Source organism: Pimephales promelas, chromosome 17 (assembly GCF_988280905.1).
Source record: "Pimephales promelas chromosome 17, fPimPro1.hap1.1, whole genome shotgun sequence".
In the NCBI taxonomy this organism is placed as follows: Eukaryota; Metazoa; Chordata; class Actinopteri; order Cypriniformes; family Leuciscidae; genus Pimephales; species Pimephales promelas.
The window spans coordinates 17287247-17306415 of NC_142785.1; the positions used below are offsets into that span (position 1 = coordinate 17287247).

The 19169-nt window shown below is 34.9% G+C and overlaps 1 protein-coding gene across 1 annotated transcript; it reads left to right on the forward strand.

Annotated features, from left to right (window-relative positions):
- The first annotated feature begins 1670 nt into the window (after positions 1-1670).
- On the forward strand, positions 1671-18784 carry cabcoco1 (ciliary associated calcium binding coiled-coil 1). Its single transcript, XM_039653203.2, has 8 exons — positions 1671-1819; positions 2693-2781; positions 2981-3150; positions 3344-3488; positions 4168-4240; positions 11920-12033; positions 14651-14797; positions 18494-18784. Exons 1-8 carry the CDS (start codon positions 1715-1717, stop codon positions 18575-18577), a joined length of 927 nt encoding a protein of 308 aa, XP_039509137.2. The 5' UTR covers positions 1671-1714; the 3' UTR covers positions 18578-18784.
- The last annotated feature ends 385 nt before the right edge of the window (positions 18785-19169 follow it).

Below are 19169 nucleotides of genomic sequence, written 5' to 3' on the forward strand. Positions count from 1 at the left end.
TACAACCATTTCTAGGGTTTACAAAGAATGGTGTGAAAAGGGAAAAATATCCAGTATGCGGCAGTTCTGTGGGTGAAAATGCCTTGTTGATGCTAGAGGTCAGAGGAGAATGGGCCGACTGACTCAAGCTGATAGAAGAGCAACTTTGACTGAAATAACTACTCGTTACAACCGAGGTATGCAGCAAAGCATTTGTGAAGCCACAACACACACAACCTTCAGGCGGATAGGCTACAAGAGCAGAAGATCCTACCGGGTACCACTCATCTCCACTAGAAATAGGTAAAAGAGGCTACAATTTGCAAGAGCTCACCAAAATTGGACAGTTGAAGACTGGAAAAACATTGCTTGGTCTGTTGAGTCTCGATTTCTGTTGAGACATTCAGATGGTAGAGTCATTTTTTGATGTAAACAATGAGAATATGGATCCATCATGCCTTGTTACCACTGTGCAGGCTGCTGGTGGTGGTGTAATGGTGTGGGGGATGTTTTCTTGGCACACTTTAGGCCCCTTAGTGCCAAATGGGCATCGTTTAAATGCCACGGCCTACCTGAGCATTGTTTCTGACCATGTCCATCCCTTTATGGCCACCATGTACCCATGCTCTGATGGCTACTTCCAGCAGGATAATGCACTATATGTCACAAAGCTCGAATTATTTCAAGTTGGTTTCTTGAACATGACGATGAGTTCACTGTAGTAAAATGGCCCCCACAGTCACCAGATCTCAACCCAATAGAGCATCTTTGGGATATGGTGGAACGAGAGCTGCCCTGGATGAGCATCCCACAAATCTCCACCAACTGCAAGATGCTATCCTATCAATATGGACCAACATTTCTAAAGAATGCTTTCGACACCTTGTTGAATCAATGCTACATAGAATTAAGGCAGTTCTGAAAGCGAAAGGGGGTCAAACACAGTATTAGTATGGTGTTCCTAATAATCCTTTAGGTGAGTGAATATAATGTTAAGCACAATTCTACATTATATAAATTATAATACATTTCATATAGTTTATAGCCTAGCCCCAATTTATTTACATAGGGTGATCAACAGTCCTGTTTTCCCAGGACATGTCCTGTTTTGACGCCCTGTTCTGGCCGTCCTGGCTGTTTTTTTTTTGTAAAGTTAGGAAAATGTCCTCGTTTTCAAAAAACTCCTGTAAAAAGTTCAGCTCTACAGCAATGGCCAAACAAGGAGGATGGGGAAGAAAAACAGGATAAAGAGTAAGAAAACTAAAGAGATATAGGCTAAATATATTTTGTTAGTTAGTTTTTGTATGTTTGTGAGCTATTTTTGCTCAATTTGAAGGTATTTCTTTTAGTTATTTATTATTTTGCTAATACAGAAGAGACATTATTTCTATCATTATTTCATTCATTATTTTTGAAACGTGTCATAATAAAACATGTTGAGTAACATCCGTGAAGCCTATCTGAAATTTTGTCTTGTAATAGGCTAACAATTTTCTATCCATACGAGGAGGCATAGGCAGCCTACTTTAAATGTTGAAATTAATAAGGCATCTTTGAGTAAACTTCGAGTATCATTTGAGTATCTGTTTGCCGGGCCGAGAGTCCTGGTTTTTGGTAATCAAAATATGCTAATCTTTCCTACATTCACAAGCTACTTTCTCTTTGCTCTGGCGCGCCTGAACAACTCACTCGCCCCGCCCACCGCTGTTTCCTAAGCAACAGTTATACAGCCAACATGTCTGGAAGAGAGATCCCACGAGAGAGCGGCAAATCGGCTGAAGAAGACTCAGAGAAAATAAAGAGAGGAGAAGAAACAGACAAAGATGATACTCGGATCAGTGTACGTAAACTAGGCTGCATGAGTTTGGATTTAGTCTAACTGTTAGTGACTCACTGGGCTTTAGACTATATAATTTAGGCCTATGATAAAATGAGGATCTGCAGATAACTGATTAAACATCCCTGCTTATCTAACGTTAAATAGAAATAAAACAAATACACTGAAACATGTACGGTAACGTTATTAACATTCACAAGAGTTGACATTGTATACTAATGCTAATAAAGTTAATTAAATAAAGTTATATTTATTTATATTATATTTATTTATAAAGTTATATTTATTATACTAATAAAGTTAATTAAACGTTGAACTATTGTCATAGCTGTATATCCGTAGATCCGTACACAACCGATAGGCCTACTTTAGGCCTATAGTGAAAGTCAGTCAAGTCAAGTCAAAAACAAAATATTTTCCCTTTAACTTTATGGTAATATTTTAAGATGGTATGCTTCTTATCCTTATCTCAACTATAATTCACATCAAAACAAATATTAAAAAGTAGCTGTAAATAATGCTCAAGATAGGCTACTATCACGAAACAAACACTGCCAGTATATTGATGTGAGATTATACAGCCCTCAACTGTCAAAGTACATTTGTAATTGCAGTTGAAAGTTTGTTGTCTTTTCCTTTTTATGCAATGTTTTACAGTTTATTTTTAATACTGAGACAGTGTCTTTAGATGTACTAAATTCATACCTGCAGCTGTTACAATGAAAATATGAAAAATACATACACATTAACTTGCTTCTAACTTGTGGTGGGGTAAATTTCCATACCCTGTTAAATGTATTATAAGGGTAAGCTTTATTTTTAATTGTATTAAAGTGTATTTTCTGGAAAATAGTAACCTATTATCTCATATTCTAGGACATAAAGATATCTTTTCCTCAGTGGGAACCTCTACAGCATGACCAAATGAATATCCTCCTCAACCTGCCTGTGGACCAAGTCCAGTTGTAAGTGTATAGTAATCATTACAAAAATTAAGCATAAGTGTGTCACAGCTCTTTCGAGCCATATCATCATTTGTCAGTCACTATAGTTAGTAAATCTCCTTATATTCACACCATATATATTCTATTTTATTTTAATATATTATATTATCATGGACTTTTATGATGTATTGTATTGTATTGTATTCCCTTGCATTTTCAGACAGTTTGAGGATATACTGAATTTCAAAAAACACCAAACATGTTTGAAAGAAGCTGCACAGTTGGAATATTTTGTCAGTGGATTTTGGTGGGCAAAAGAGATGAACTTCACATCTCAGCAAATCTCATTTATCATGGCACTTTTGCAGCAACTACTTGACAGCATAAAAAGTAAGTGGCGTTCTCTGAAATGAAATTTTGTTTAGTTTGAAATCCCGCCATGGTTGTTGCTTTAGGTTTACTATATATATATTTTTTTAATCCGCAGAGTGCATATCTTTTACCTCGTTTACATAATTATTTTAGAGTTCAGGCACAGAAAGTGTTTGCAAATAAACACAATGCATGTTGCTTTTTATTTCAGACAAACGGGCATCATTTGCTGATAATTTCAAGGCATTTTCCCAAACTGTGCTTGCCACTAGAAAGTCCCCATCAACAGAAGCCAAAGCCAGTTTTTTGTTCAACACAGATCAAATCAAAGCCATCACAGATTACTTCAAGACCAGGTTTGTTTCACAATGTCACATCCATCCTTTAATTACACTCCTAAATACACTATGATTTAATTGCTGAATATGGATCAGGTCATTCTCAACCCATCACACATTATTCATTGATGCAAGATGCTGCTTTGCCATTAGACAGTCAGCAACAAGCAAAATAAATTCCCTTCATGGCCTTCATAATTAATGTTATGCATAATTCATACAGCAACGGATTGTGAAACATGCAGCCTACAGTGGTGAATAACAAGCTGCAGGGAAATCATCTGTCTTTTAGAAAGCAAAAATTGGAATGGAAGAAACACTGATGCACAGTGATAAAAAATTATATGCAATATGTGTATTATTGCTGAGCACGATTGATTTTTCTGCTTACCTGAAAGCTTCAGTAACGCTCCATTTACAAGACCTAAATTCAGACTGCTTTTTAGTGCTAGTCCATTTCCTTTAATAAGCATGTTCATTTAAAATATAAATGATTTTCTGTTTTTAAAAGATTTATTATTCATAGTACATCACCTGCTTTCCCGCTCATAGCAATATGAGTTGGAATTACAAATTCACCTAAGCATTGACCATAATTGCACCATTACAAACTGCTGGCACATCAAGAGTTTGAATATTGTCAACAATTGTGACAGTATGCATATGTATTTTCATGTATGGTTCTTTATGTGGACAGTCTTTTCCAGCACTACCAACTATATGAATTACTGTTCAGTCATAGAAGAGAGGAGCAACTCCTGAAAATAGAGGTAAGAATACATATAAACGTGTAAAATCATAATGCAGATATTAAATGATGTCATTATTTACTCACTTTCATGTCATTCCTAATCTAAATGTGTCAAAACGTGTTACACCTAGTTTTATGTTGGTGATGTCAGTGGTGCTGTTGTGTTTTATGATGCACCACAATGCACTAAATTTTAATGTGTGTATATTTGAATTGCACAAGTCAGATTTGATAGCTATTGCAGAATGGAACGTTCAGTGGGATTTTCAGTAAACAGTAAATACCATTCAATCCTCTGTTGTATGTCGCTTTGGATAAAAGCATCTGCTAAATGCATAAATGTAAATTTAAACTTACTTGAATCTGTTCCCCGCACAAAGCTTGAAATATTTAACATAAGTTGTATGGACTACTTTTTATGATATAGGGTACTGTTCATGTCCATACATGTTGTGGGAAACACTTCAGTGTAAGGCTGTTCTTCTTGATAACTGAACATAAGATTTTTCAGAAGACATCATGCATGCACTAAAACAATAAACACACTAAATCTGGAGCGAAGATCTCAAAGAAAGATCATTGGACACCACAACTTCTGTGCAAACTTGCCCAAACTTTTCTCCTTTCCTATATAAGCCCCCTTCTCCCTACCCCCTCTCCTTTCACCCTGATAGCTAAAAAAGAAGGGAATGTTCAGTAGGATTTTCAGTAATAGTAAATATTTCAAATATTAAATTATGTCATTATTTACTCACTTTCATGTCATTCCTAATCTAAATGTGTCAAAACGTGTTACACCTAGTTACTGTATATGTTATCGATGTCAATGGTTCTGTTGTGTTTTGTGATGCACCACGATGCACCAAATTTTAATGTGTGTATACTAATTGCACAAGTCAGATTTGATAACTATTGCAGAATGGAACGTTCAGTGGGATTTTCAGTAAATAGTAAATACCACCCAATCCTCTGTTGTATGTCGCTTTGGATAAAAGTATCTGCTAAATGCATAAATGTAAACTTAAACTTAATTTTGATCTGTTTCCCGCACAAAGCTTGGAATATATAACACAAGTTGTATGGACTACTTTTATGATATAATAGAGTACTGTTCATGTCCATACATGTCTCCTCCATTGTGGGAAACACTTAAGTGAAGGCTGTAGTTCATTATAACTGAATACAAGATTTTTCACAAGACGACATGCATGCACAAAATCTGGAGTGAAGATCTCAAAGAAAGATCATAGGACACCACAACTTCTGTGCAAACTTGCCCAAACTTCTCTCCTTGCCCATATAAGTCCCCTACTCCCTCTCCTTCCATGCTACGAAAGAAGGGAATGTTAAAGGGATTGTAGGTAGAAATTTTATAAAACAACTTTTTTCAAAATTTGTTTAAACTTTCTGTATAGATCAATGCATAATTCAAATGCAAGAACTCTGAAAAAGAAAGTATAAAAATCGAGTGTCTGTAGACCTCTCACGACTGTTTTAAAGACAGCTCATTATTTCCATTCACTTCACCCCCTCCCTTCTGGGCTCCTTCCAAAGCCACGCCCCCAAAACACATGAACGCGCAACTCCGACAGCTGAGCTGAAGACGCATATTTACCTGAGAGGAAGGAGCGCAGTGCATGTATTGACATCATGTCAGAATCACATGTAAACTTTATCATTATGAAGATAAAAAAAATAAAATCTATTTTAGTACTCACTATCAAGCTATTGGTAAAGTTTAAAATATATATTTATTGATTCGCTTAAAAGCTAGTTATCTATAAGGCAAAGCTAAAAACAGGTTGCACGATACACGTTTTTCCATTGCCATCATTTACACTGTGATGAAGATGAATTTTGTGTAAGATTCATAACGGTGTTCGGCATGTAAGAGTTGCCATGATGAAAGCATTGTTGACTCTGATGAGGACAGTGGGGTTAAAAGCATTTATGAGTCTTCCCCTACCATCCTAGGAAAAAAAAAATATCGCTCCCCAGATGTAGATCTACATTTTGCTTGGTTTCGCTCGGACATTTAACGGCGTAGACATACACACATACTCGCGGATAGCTCAAAATGCGTATTATACTTGACTTGAAAGTGGCGTGTATGTTTACGCAAAAGTCATGTCATGTTACCGCATCGTCAGCTCGGGGTTGAGGGCGAAGCAGAGGAGGAGGTCGTGCAACTAGGGTCCGAGGAAGTAGAGGCCGAGGACGGGGGGGTCGAAGTGCAGGGCAAGGAGCACTTCTTGTGTCCTGTGTCAGGACCTGTGTCGAGTTTTGCATCTTTAAGCTCAAACAAGGGCATGTAAACAGGTGTGATCTGGATACGCGCAAGTGGGCAGGTCCTGTGTGTCAAAAGGGTGGTTGTCATGGTTGCGAGAGATTGACAGTCACCTAAGCCAATCCTTTGTTTTGTCCAGGTTGGAAATAATGAGCTATGTTTAGTGTAGTCTAGAGTCGCTCGATTTTTATAGTCTTTTTATCAGAGTACTTACATTTTAATTATGCATTGATATATACAGAAAGTTTAAACAAATTTGGAAAAAGTTTTTTTTTTATAAAATTCTTACCCACAAGACCTTTAAGTAGGATTTTCAGTAAATAGTAAATACCAACTAATCGCTTTGGATGAAAGCATCTGCTACATGCATACATGTTAATCTTAACTTAAATTTGATCTGTTCCATCTGAATTATTTGTTGCTATGGTTTCTGATTGAATTTGGCACCTGTTCAATTGCCTTGTACGTCCCCACTCCACCCACTGGCCTGCACTCACGTTGCACTTAACGTTCCTGGCTGGAGCATGCTTATGTCACACATGATAGAACTATTTGTTTTGAAGAAAGGCAGACTGCCAAATAGAATTATAATTTATAATTTTATAATTTACCACGCAGCAATTTTTACTTGATTGTGCAGCACGTATTAGAAGATTAGAGGCAGCTGATGTTGATGGAGGAATTTGCTGACTTCTCATAAAATACAATTGCCGTTCATCAAAAAGGTGAGAATCAGACCCGTTATAAACCTAAATATACTAGATTTAATTAAATTGATTGAAAAGTGTACTGTCCAAGTAGTACCCAAGTACCCAAACTCAGAGTCCATCACAGACCCAGAACCAATGATAGCTGAGTGTGACCAGGTGTGTGAGGGAAGGTGATGTACTGTAACGGTCATGTTCTGTTCAGCTATCCTGTATCCCCTGTCCGCTTTCAAACATTTTCACCAACAAAATATGCTGCAAAGCCAACCCGATCTCACGACCAAGTCGTACGAATTCGACGAATGATTAAAAAGTGGCTAATTCGTAACAATTCATACGACCTCACTCGTACGAATTAATACGATTTTGCTAAATCGTACATATTTTACGAATTGGCCAATTCGTATGAATTCATACGAATGACCTACCCCTTACCCCGCCCCTAAACTTAACCATCACGTGGGTTTAGACAAATCGTACGAATTAGTACGAGTGAGGTCGTACGAATTAGTACGAATTAGCCACTTTTTAATCATGCGTCGAATTCGTACGAATTGGTCGTGAGATAGTGTTGGCAAAGCAGACCAAAATTCATGCTGATTGTCATAAGTCATGAAGACTTATGTGAGACTTATTAGAGAGAGTCAGAAGGCGAGTAACCCATAGAAAAGAGGCTGACCTTTATATTGTTATTTCTGTTTTATTAGAATTTTTGTTTTTATTGTTTTGAATTTGTCTTCTTTATTCTTTGTGAAGCACTATTGATTTGAAAAAAGCGCAATATGAATAAAATGGATCATCATCATGTTTCTCAAATCAAATTGTTATCAGAGTCACACTGGATTACAGCTGCAGAACAGAAGCTGGAGTCTCCTTCATAATCTCCTTCACTTTTCTACTGATCCAACTATATCAGATGGATCACCGTCCAGTAGTCACAGCATTATGTTGTCACTCGTTGCCTAAGATCACTATTTATTATTGAAAATAAAAGGCTTCTTGACACTTAGTCGATACATATTGCTGTCAGGTTAAAAGTTTTTTAGACCACAAAAATCTTTGCTTCAACACAACAGTGATGCGACATCAACATATTGCAAAATACAGTGCTTTGTTTGGTCTCAAACACCTGTTCAGTCATGTTCAGGGCTTGGCAAATTTCACATTTCCCAGAGTAAAATGTTGCATTGCATGATCAGCTAACTGTGCAGTGACCCACTTCTTATCTATTTATAAAGTAATCAGTTCTTTTCTCACAAAAGTCTGCATACTTCTTCAGGGTATTGAATCCTCTTATCTATCTATCTATCTATCTATCTATCTATCTATCTATCTATCTATCTATCTATCTATCTATCTATCTATCTATCTATCTATCTATCTATCTATCTATCTATCTATCTATCTATCTATCTATCTATCTATCTATCTATCTATCTATCTATCTATCTATCTATCTATATATATATATATATATATATATATATATATATATATGAAGAGTTCAGATGCAAAAGCCTCTAAGTGCCATTTGACATTTTCTTCTAGAATGATAATTTTTATCAAGCTTGTATAGTTAAGTTCAGTAATTTCACTTAAATGACAATTCATAGGTAATCTTCATCCGCATTTAAGTGAAATGAATGAACTTAAATATACAAGCTTGATAAAAATGATCATTCTAGAAGAAAATTTCAAATGGCATTTAGAGGCTTTTGCATCTGAACTCTTCATATATATATATATATATATATATATATATATATATATATATATATATATATGTTAGTTAGTTGGTATGTACAAATATTTCTCCCAAATGTGCAACTTCTATTCTATGTAACTTTAGTTTTTAGATTGTAAACTAAAATCTGCTTAAGCTCAAGATTCACATTACACAATTTAGACTGGCCACCATACAATTTTTTACTCTACCACCTGTGTATTGATATTTAAAGCAGCTCTTTGCTCAGAAAGGTATTTGTTGACTATGTAGAGTAAATTCCTTATGATTTCATCAGAGCACTGTTCATGCCCATACATGTCACTTATGTTGTGTTTAGTTTCCTGATAAATGAACATAAGCACTGTCACAAGAAATTAATGCATACACCAAACCAATAAACCCATTTATCTGGAGAGAAGATCTTAAAGAATGCAAACACACTGACACCTTGCCCACCTATGAGCCCACTCTCCCCTATTCCCTCTTCTTTCCACCTGGCTCAAGTCATTAAAAGTTCACTTTCTATATGAACGAATAGAGCATTCTGTCATCAATTACTCACTCTTGTGTACTTCCAAACCTCCAAGACATTCACTCATCACTGAAACACAAATGATTATATCTAATGAAATTTGAAAGATTTGTGTCCATTTAAAATCTATTCACCACTTCGAATTGTTCAAAATCCATATGAATCGAGCTGTTTAATCATCTTCTGAAGGGACAAGATAAAGCCGATTTAATTTAGGTATTTACTTAGGTATACATTATATAAACATTGATCAGCTAACATCCATAATGCATACAAAATCAAATATGGTAAACAGAAGCTCAACTGTACTTGCTCAACCGTACTTGACATGTGAGAATGAACCTTATTGGTTCTTGCTCATCAAGCAAGAATGCTTGAGCTCAAATGTACGTTCGCTTATCGACGTACATTACCATATTGCATTATTGCCGCACCTCTTTACCTAGTCCATATGCTCTGTCTTTTCCCTGTATGCTCTGTTTAGTTTCTGTATAAAGCCCCTCCCTCCGAAAAAGCATATGTGCTCTGATTGGTCCGCTGGAACAGTATGTTGTGATTGGTCAACCTCTTCGAGCGTGTTTTGGAAGTCACTCCCCTTAGCATATCTGTTAGTTTTAACACACTACTAATGCAAATCAACCAGTTCTTGCCCCTTTTCTTTTTTGCGTAGGCCTTGGGTGGGGAATATTGTCACGTATTCGTATCTGGAAGAAAACACACGACTTAGCAAAGGTGTTTCAGGGAGTTCGGAAACAGTGCACACTGATATAGAAAATAACTCCATTTTGCTTTGTAACTTTGCAGACTTTTTTCATACTCAAAGAGCAACATTACACACTAAAGAAATTTGAGAGTGTAAAAAAGCATAATAGGTCCTCTTTAAATGAAGTGAACTTTAAGAGCAAGTAAAATACCTATTTACCATCACTTGGGCCAATGATTGGTCAAAAACATGGGTTGTCGCATTTCTGATTTGCTCATCCATAATTAACACGTAATGATCGCACTCTGACTTCACTTTCAAAATGTTAAGCCAGAGCAATATAACCAATTACATCAATATTTCTGTGTGCACGGTTCATATCTGAGGTCTGTAATACTGGAAGAGATTACATCAAAACTCAAGGCTCAGATTTGTTTAGTGTCTGAAATTGCTTTATGCTGTAGAATACAAATAATCATAGCTGCAGTTGAGCATCTTACAGTGAACATCAAATACAGAATCTAGGTCACTGATGTCTGGCACCGAACACCATGTAACAGAAGCATTTTTATTTGTCTTGAAAGGGACTTCAAAGCACATTTTGAATATGAATATACTTGTTTTTTCCCTTAAAATTGGATCCAGTTTATCGGATCAAGATGTTTTATGAATAAAACAAAGCAAAACAGGACAATAATCTACAGCCAGCATTCTAATTTTAGTCCTGTTAAAGGGATATTTCACCCAAAAATGAATTTTCTGTAAGTAGTTACGCACCCTCATGTTCTTCCAACGCTGTAAAATGTTCATCTTCGGAACACAAATTATGGTATTTTTGATAAAATCTGAGAGCTGGATCACTCTTCCATAGGCTTCTTATGGGATTGAAACTGTCCGGCCCAAAACTAAGTCCGAGTGACTACAGTGGCTCAACCCTAAGTTTATCAAGCGACGAGAATACTTTTTGTGCACAAAAAAAAAAAAAGAAAATAACGACTTTATTCAACTTTTCATTTCCTTCTCTGTGGGCCTCGGGATTTCACGTATTGAAACTATACGCAAAGCTTCTACGTAAGTTGTACGTCACATGCATCACACTCATGGCCAATAGAGAGCCTACGTGTGACGTACAACACAGAAGCTTTGCGCAATATCCAGCTTCGATTTTATCCAAAATATCTTAATTTGTATTCCGAAGATGATTGAAAGTCTTATGGGGTTGGAACAACATGAGGGTGAGTAATTACTGACAGAATTTTCATTTTTGGGTGAACTAACCCTTTAATATGACACTGTTGACATCAATTTGTTTATTGCTCGAGATGGAACACGCATGAATCATGTCATTGGGAATAATGGGAAACAATGCAGTAATAAAAGAGCGTTGTTCTACTCCCCTGCTTCAATTTGGAAGTGTAATTATGTTCAGTATACAAACCACAAGGCTCTTTGTTTTTGTTAGTGTTCTAGTTTTAGATTCTGGGTGAAGGGCATCCTGCCAAATGAACAGTAAAATGTTCCAGCCAAATGAAGAGAAAATGTAACTCAGCTGTTAATGCAGGCCTAAAGCTTTTCAGACACACCGCACAAAATAAAGCCGACTGTACACTGTCACTTATTAAGACTAATTACCAAATAAAGTTGGCTTTATTTTGTAATAAAGTGTGCAATTTCCTATTTAAAGTTGCAAGAAATAATCCTGAGTGAGATTTTAATGGATTTTAAAAGGGTTTTTTGTTTCAGAAATGCATTGAGTTGATCAACCCAGCTGACTTTGCCGCCCCGTTGGAAGAGGGCATGCCCACTGATCTGTACTTCCATTATGTGGATCCCCCACGTGTCCAAACGCCTGAAAAGGTAAAATGTTGTCTTTTCCTTGCTGGAATAATATGCTATCCAAAATGTATTTGGCTCGCAGTGAAATGTTGTATTCTTTTTGTGGTTCGGATTTTGCTTGGAATTACCCTTTCAGAGAAGATGCGTTTCACATGTTTCTCATTTTCAGAGGAAACAAAAATCGGCTTCCAAGTATGACTAACCTTTTTCCCTAACAGACACTGCGCTGTACAGCTGGGGAACATAGACTGTACTGAGCAGAGGGAATCGTATTTTATAGCTGGAGGATTACATCATAGCTCAGTTTACATTTACATTTTTCTTCAGTCCCCCACGAGAATACTTTATTTTGCAACTATTTCTGTATTTGTAAATTTTTAATGATTTACTGCAGTACAGAACATGGAAATTATGAAAACTGCGCCATTTAAATTACACTCACCTCTATTCGACTTTCCCACAGCCATGGAAAAGCAGGGATTTCCAGGACTGGAAAGAAGTCATGAAAATTATTAATATAATAAAAGGCAATTTAAGTCTATATTACCTTTCTGTAGTTGCCCAGCTTTCCTTTGCCATCTCAAATCAACCCCTAATATGTAATTCCCACTTTTCATGATTCAATCAATTAACTGATATTAAAACACATGTTTTTATTGGACATATGTCAGATTGCTGGAGTAAATCGGTTAATATTTTAGAATATTTTGATCTAGAAGTTGCACTTTGTGTGTGCAATCTCTGCAAAATTATTATTTTTTATTTAAATAATCAAATTTTATCGTGGAAAACACTTGTGTGGGAACTCAACCGCAGAATCTCATTAGAATGCAGTGTTGTGTGCTGTTCAGAAAATGGCCACATGTAGGTGCTGTGCTTCTACTTATGGTTTTATCAGTTCTGCCTTTCCACATGAATGCTCAATAAATTTCCTCATTATTCTTTGCTGCTATGTTACATTTAAAGCTAAGAAAAATAAATCACTTTTAATGTCAATAACTAAAAGGATTAGCATTTAATGAATTATATGCCATATATTTAAAAAAAACTTTGATTTTCATTGCACTCATTAATTTTGTCTTGTAATGATTAACCTGGTTTTGCCATCACCATTTACATGTAGAAAGTCAGATGTGGAGAATGTGCTTAAAAGGATAGGTCAGCCAAAACTGTCATTTATTATTTACTCACCCTCATGTCTTTCTAAACCTACATGCTGTTTTTTATGGAGACACAAAATAAGATGCTGCTCTTTTCTATACAAAGATTACACTTGTGTATGTAGGCCTGTCGCAATTATTGATTATATTATATTATATTATATTATATTATATTATATTATATTATATTATATTATATTATATTATATTATATTATATTATATTATTTTATATTATATTATATTATATTATATTATTTTATATTATATTATATTATACTATATTATATTATATTATATTATATCATACTATATTATATTATTTTATATTATATTATATTATATTATATTATTTTATATTATATTATATTATATTATATTATACTATATTATATTATATTATATTATACTATATTATATTATATTATATTATATTATATTATATTATATTATATTATATTATATTATATTATATTATATTTAGGGCTGTCAAACGATTAATCGCGATCACATCCAAAATAAAAGTTTGTTTTTACATAATATATGTGGGTGCACTGTGTATAATTATTTTATATATATAAATAGACACATGCTTGTATATATTTAAGAAATATTTTCATGTATATACTGTATATAGATTTATATATAATTTATATTATATATAAATATAAATATCTTATAAATAAATAATATATTTTTCTTAAATATACATGCATGTGTGCAAACTTTTATTTTGGATGCGATTAATCGCGATTAATAATTTGGCAGCCCTAAATATATTATTTAAATATATTATTTGTATTATTTGATATATTAAATATATCAAATTATTATATATTAAATATATTATTTGATATTATAAGTGCTGTCAAATAAAATTAACAACAAAAGTTTGTTTACTGTATACAATATGTGTGTACATATTTTATTAAATGTATTTATATTTATTATATACATACACATGTACACATATTATATAAACACAAACTTTTATGTTAAATGCGATTAATCATGAATTGACAGCACTAATTATAGTTTAGTTTAATCAGACTGTATTATATTATATTATATTATATTATATTATATTATATTATATTATATTATATTATATTATATTATATTATATTATATTATATTATATTATTATATGAATTTTCACAGCATTGCAGTAATTAATCTGGGCTTGTTATTATAATTTGTATTATCATATTTTCATTTTTTTTTTTATTGGACGTATTGGGTTTACATTAGGCTTTTGTACATGACATGAATAAAACTATTAAATCTCAATTATTAGTATGATAGTTAAACATCAGCACAAAATTCAATTAAATGTGCTAAATGTGTTGTGTGATAATGCTTAATAAAATCTGTTTCATTTCCACAGATGAAACATTTTGTGTTTGAAATGAGATGAAGGTGAATAAATAATGAAAGACTTTTCATTTATGAGTGAACTGTATCTTTAAATGACCCTAGGGCACGGAAGAATCTCACGAGGAGAATATGGAAGAAGCCGGAAAAGCTGAGCTGGAAGAACGTCCCGAGAATCACGTGGGCTTCAGCGTGGAAGATGTTCAAGAGGTGTTGGGGGAAATGACCCAGGAGATGTTAGCAAAACTGCAGGTATACACCCTTGGGCAAACAGCAGTAACCTTCTATAACAAAAGCCTGTTTATAAGAAATAACACACTGATTACATCCAACACAAAGAGAGAGGGGAGAGAGACAGAGAACATTTTTCATTCGCATTAGTCAGTGTTTGCACAAGAATTGCATTCATGGCTTGAGGACAGGAATATCACAGATAGCATTAATAAAACATCTTAAAAGGCAAATAATGAAAAACAGACTATGTATCGGAACAGCATTTCTAAAAAAAAATCACAGTTCCGCTCATATTCTCCCACAACCCTCCTCCCACAGCATGATTACGCCAAGAAAAGAAAAAAAAAACAATCCCAAATTAAAACCTGAATAACGCTCTCCTGCTTAATATCATTGGTATTCTCTGCATAACATAAAGTGCATTTGACAGCTGCTGGCACATATCGTGATTCATTTTACGCTAGACTTAAGGTGGAATTGAATTACCGTGACTGCAACGATTGCACAAAACAACCAGGGAGATTGCTAAATTGTGTCATCTCTATCACAAGTTTTTACACGCCACATGTTTCGGAGGTTTGAGAAGGAAAAGGTCGCCGTGGGCCGTGCTCAAAACCTGAACACGAGGGGCTAGAAAGACAGAAGTCATTTTTCACCTTGATGGGATTAATGATTATGGGGGTCATTCAATTCTCCTGCCATGTCCCATGAAGACCTCTGTCGTCTGTGTGACAAGCCTTTATTTCAAATGGCAAACTCTCTGTAATTTGAGAGCCCATTTGTAGTGGCTTGTGCGTGCATCTCACATCTGAGTGATACGTTTTAGAGCCGCCGCTATTTCCATCAATTCTCCCGGGCTTTTCCTCTACGTTTAATGTCAGAGGAAGGTCAATTACATAAATCACTTTGCTAAATATATCCTAATGCAAATTGATTGGTAAAAATCTTGCTGCTTCAATAGATTCTATTGCGTTGTTGTTGTTGTTGTTTTTTATGCTAATTGTAACCAGTATGGCTCAGGGGAGCGTATGAAATCACTGTGAAGCGTGCTTAATATCACAGCCATACACGCTCAGTTTGAAGTGTTTGCTACATCCGTATTTATTCTTTTCCGTTTGCCTCCCCCCCCCCCCCCTCGAATATTATTCTCGTTTCAAAAGTTCCCAGGAATGCCACGACTCTGCGGATCTCATCATACCTAATATGGTAGAAACACTGAAAATTACAAATGCTGGAATTACTGAGAATGACTTCCTTACCAATAACATTACCATTCCAGATGTGGACCAGAGGCATTCAATATGCCTTTTTGCTGTACGGGGAACTTCACCGCACATAATGTGTTGTGCACTAAGTACAATAGACAATGGATGTCACAAAACTTTCAAAAAAAAAAAAGTAAAACAATGAAGCCTATTTTTAGGACTGTTTTGTATTTCTGTTATAGTTTCTTTTTATTATATTGGGGTTTATTTACTTATATTGTAATATCCATTATTCTCAAAGGTGATTGTTATTACTGTAATACAATAATGGAATACAATAATACTATGGTAATAATCTATACAATAACATACACTCACCTAAAGGATTATTAGGAACACCATACTAATACTGTTTTTGACGACCTTTCGCCTTCAGAACTGCCTTAATTCTATGTGGCATTGATTCAACAAAGTGCTCAAAGCATTTTTTAGAAATGTTGGTCCATATTGATAGGATAGCATCTTGCAGTTGATGGAGATTTGTGGGATGCACATCTCATGTTGAGATCTGGTGACTGTGGGGGCCATTTTAGTACAGTAAACTCATTGTCATGTTCAAGAAATCAATTTGAAATGATTTGAGCTTTGTGACATGGTGCATTATCTGCTGGAAGGAGCCATTATAGCGATGGGTACATGGTGTTCATAAAGGGATGGACATGGTAAGAAACTGTCCAATTTTGGTGAGCTCTTGCAAATTGTAGCCTCTTTTTCCTATTTGTAGTGGAGATGAGTGGTACCCGGTGGGGTCTTCTGCTGTTGTAGCCCATCCGCCTGAAGGTTGTGCGTGTTGTGGTTTCACAAATGCTTTGCTGCATACCTCGGTTGTAACGAGTGGTTATTTCAGTCAAAGTTTCTCTTCTATCAGCTGGAATCAGTCGGCCCATTCTCTCTAGCATCAAAAAGGTATTTTCGCCCACAGGACTGCCGCATGTTTTTCCCTTCTCACATCATTCTTTGTAAACCCTAGAAATGGTTGTGCATGTCAATCCCAGTAATTGAGCAGATTGTGAAATACTCAGACCGGCCCGTCTGGCGCCAACAACCATGCCATGCTCAAAATTGCTTAAATCACCTTTCTTTCCCATTCTGACATTTAGTTTGGAGTTCAGGACATTGTCTTGACCAGGACCATACCCCTAAATGCATTGAAGCAACTGCCATGTGATTAGTTGATTAGATAATTGCATTAATGAGAAATTGAACAGGTGTTCCTAATAATCCTTTAAGTGAGTGTATAGACCTTATGCACCAGAGAAACGTGGGCGCCGTCATCTTTAGAATATTGTCTTTGAACTCCCGGTTCTGTATATTTCTATGGCATCGCTGTCGAGGAGTAATTAGCTGGTGAAGTGGATTTACTTATTGTAGAGTTAACAAAAGTTATCATGAGCATTGTAATGTTTATATTATCATGATCATTCTAAAGCAGATGTCAAATGTCAAACGGGAATTTTTTTACGAGCAGTTCATTCATACCTATGCAAGATCGCTGTGGAAATACAGACCGGAAGTCAAAAGACAACGAGCGCAACGCTGAAAAGGGGCAGGGCTACATAAGGTCTATACACTCTAAAAAATGCTGGTTTGTTTTAACCCAATTTTGGGTAAAATATGGACAAACCCAGCCATTGGGTTAAAAATGTAATTTAAAAATGTAACCAAATGGCTGGGTTTGTCCATATTTGACCCAAAATTGGGTTACAACAACCCAGCATTTTTTTAGAGTGTATATATACTGTATATATATATATATTTATATATATATTCATTCTGTGAAATCGGCATTAATTAAAGGCCATCAAAAAAAATATACAATTTAGTATAAAAACAATCAAGCCAATTATAGGGCCGTTATATTTTGTTTTTTAATTTATTGTGTGTGTGTTTTAAATGTAAGATTCTCATTTCTGTATAATGTTTTTTGGCCATTTTATTCATGAGAATTTATTTATTTTCATTCTTCATTATCGTCATTATATTTTCATTAATATTACTGTAATATAAGAATATATACAATAATATGATTATAACAATAATATGCAATATATAATGTGCAAAATATACTACTATAATAAGTGGAATTTAGTTTAACAACAACCAATCCTATATTTCCTTTTTAATCAGCGTCAAATAAAGGGCATACAATTGTTTAAAAACATTTTTTCATTATAGTAATGAGATGTTTTTCCATTATTATAATGAGAATCATGGGTAGCAGATGTACTGAAATGTCATGAAAATAATTTCACAATGCAAAAAAAATGTAATAGTCCATAGGCTTCATATTTTTTTTTTTTTTTTTTTGTAGTAAAATAGATTTTTATTTTTATTTTGCTTTTGGGCTGCAATATGACCCCCACCCCATGATTCACTCATCTAACTGTAATCTCCACCCTGGATCAGTCCGACGTTTTTAAGGATGTACAAATCCTTGTGTGTTCAACAGGCCGACTTCACAGAGAAGCTGCGAGTTCATGAGGAGACCTACATCTCGAGGTTAGAACGACTTCAAAAACGCTCTTCCAAATAGCACTGATGAGACGCCAAGAGGATTTCCCAGCGGTATTTATTCATTCAAATCCTAAAATAAAACAGAATATGGCACTCGCGGTTCATACAGCCAAATGCTCTTAATGTACTGTCAAATTTATTCACTTTGGTTTCACTTACGTCCAGCAAAATTGCTTCATCAGTTTGTACGATGTTGATAATAGATTAAATAAATGACTTTTTGGTGACATGCTTGATTTATTCAGCAAGATAAAATGATGAATATGAAATGCAGGATCATATTCATGGAAGTCAGAAAGGGAACAGAATATCTAATTAAGTTGTTTGTTGAAGGTTTTTTGTGGCACCTTTCCCATAAGTCATTAGCTGCCTGAAAGTAGCCCAGCGCTATGGCAACGCTGTGTAACTCAGCCTAAATAGCTGAGTTGCCATATAAAGTGATGTATTATTAAAGCTGAATAGTGACTTTTCCACTGCATTTGAGAAAACCCTCATACGACTATAAATATAACCGGCAGTATGAAAGAATGCTGATCATTTTCTATCTCCCTGCTCTTATTTGCCGAGCACGATTAGTTCACATCACAAAGACATTCTGAAATGCCATTACA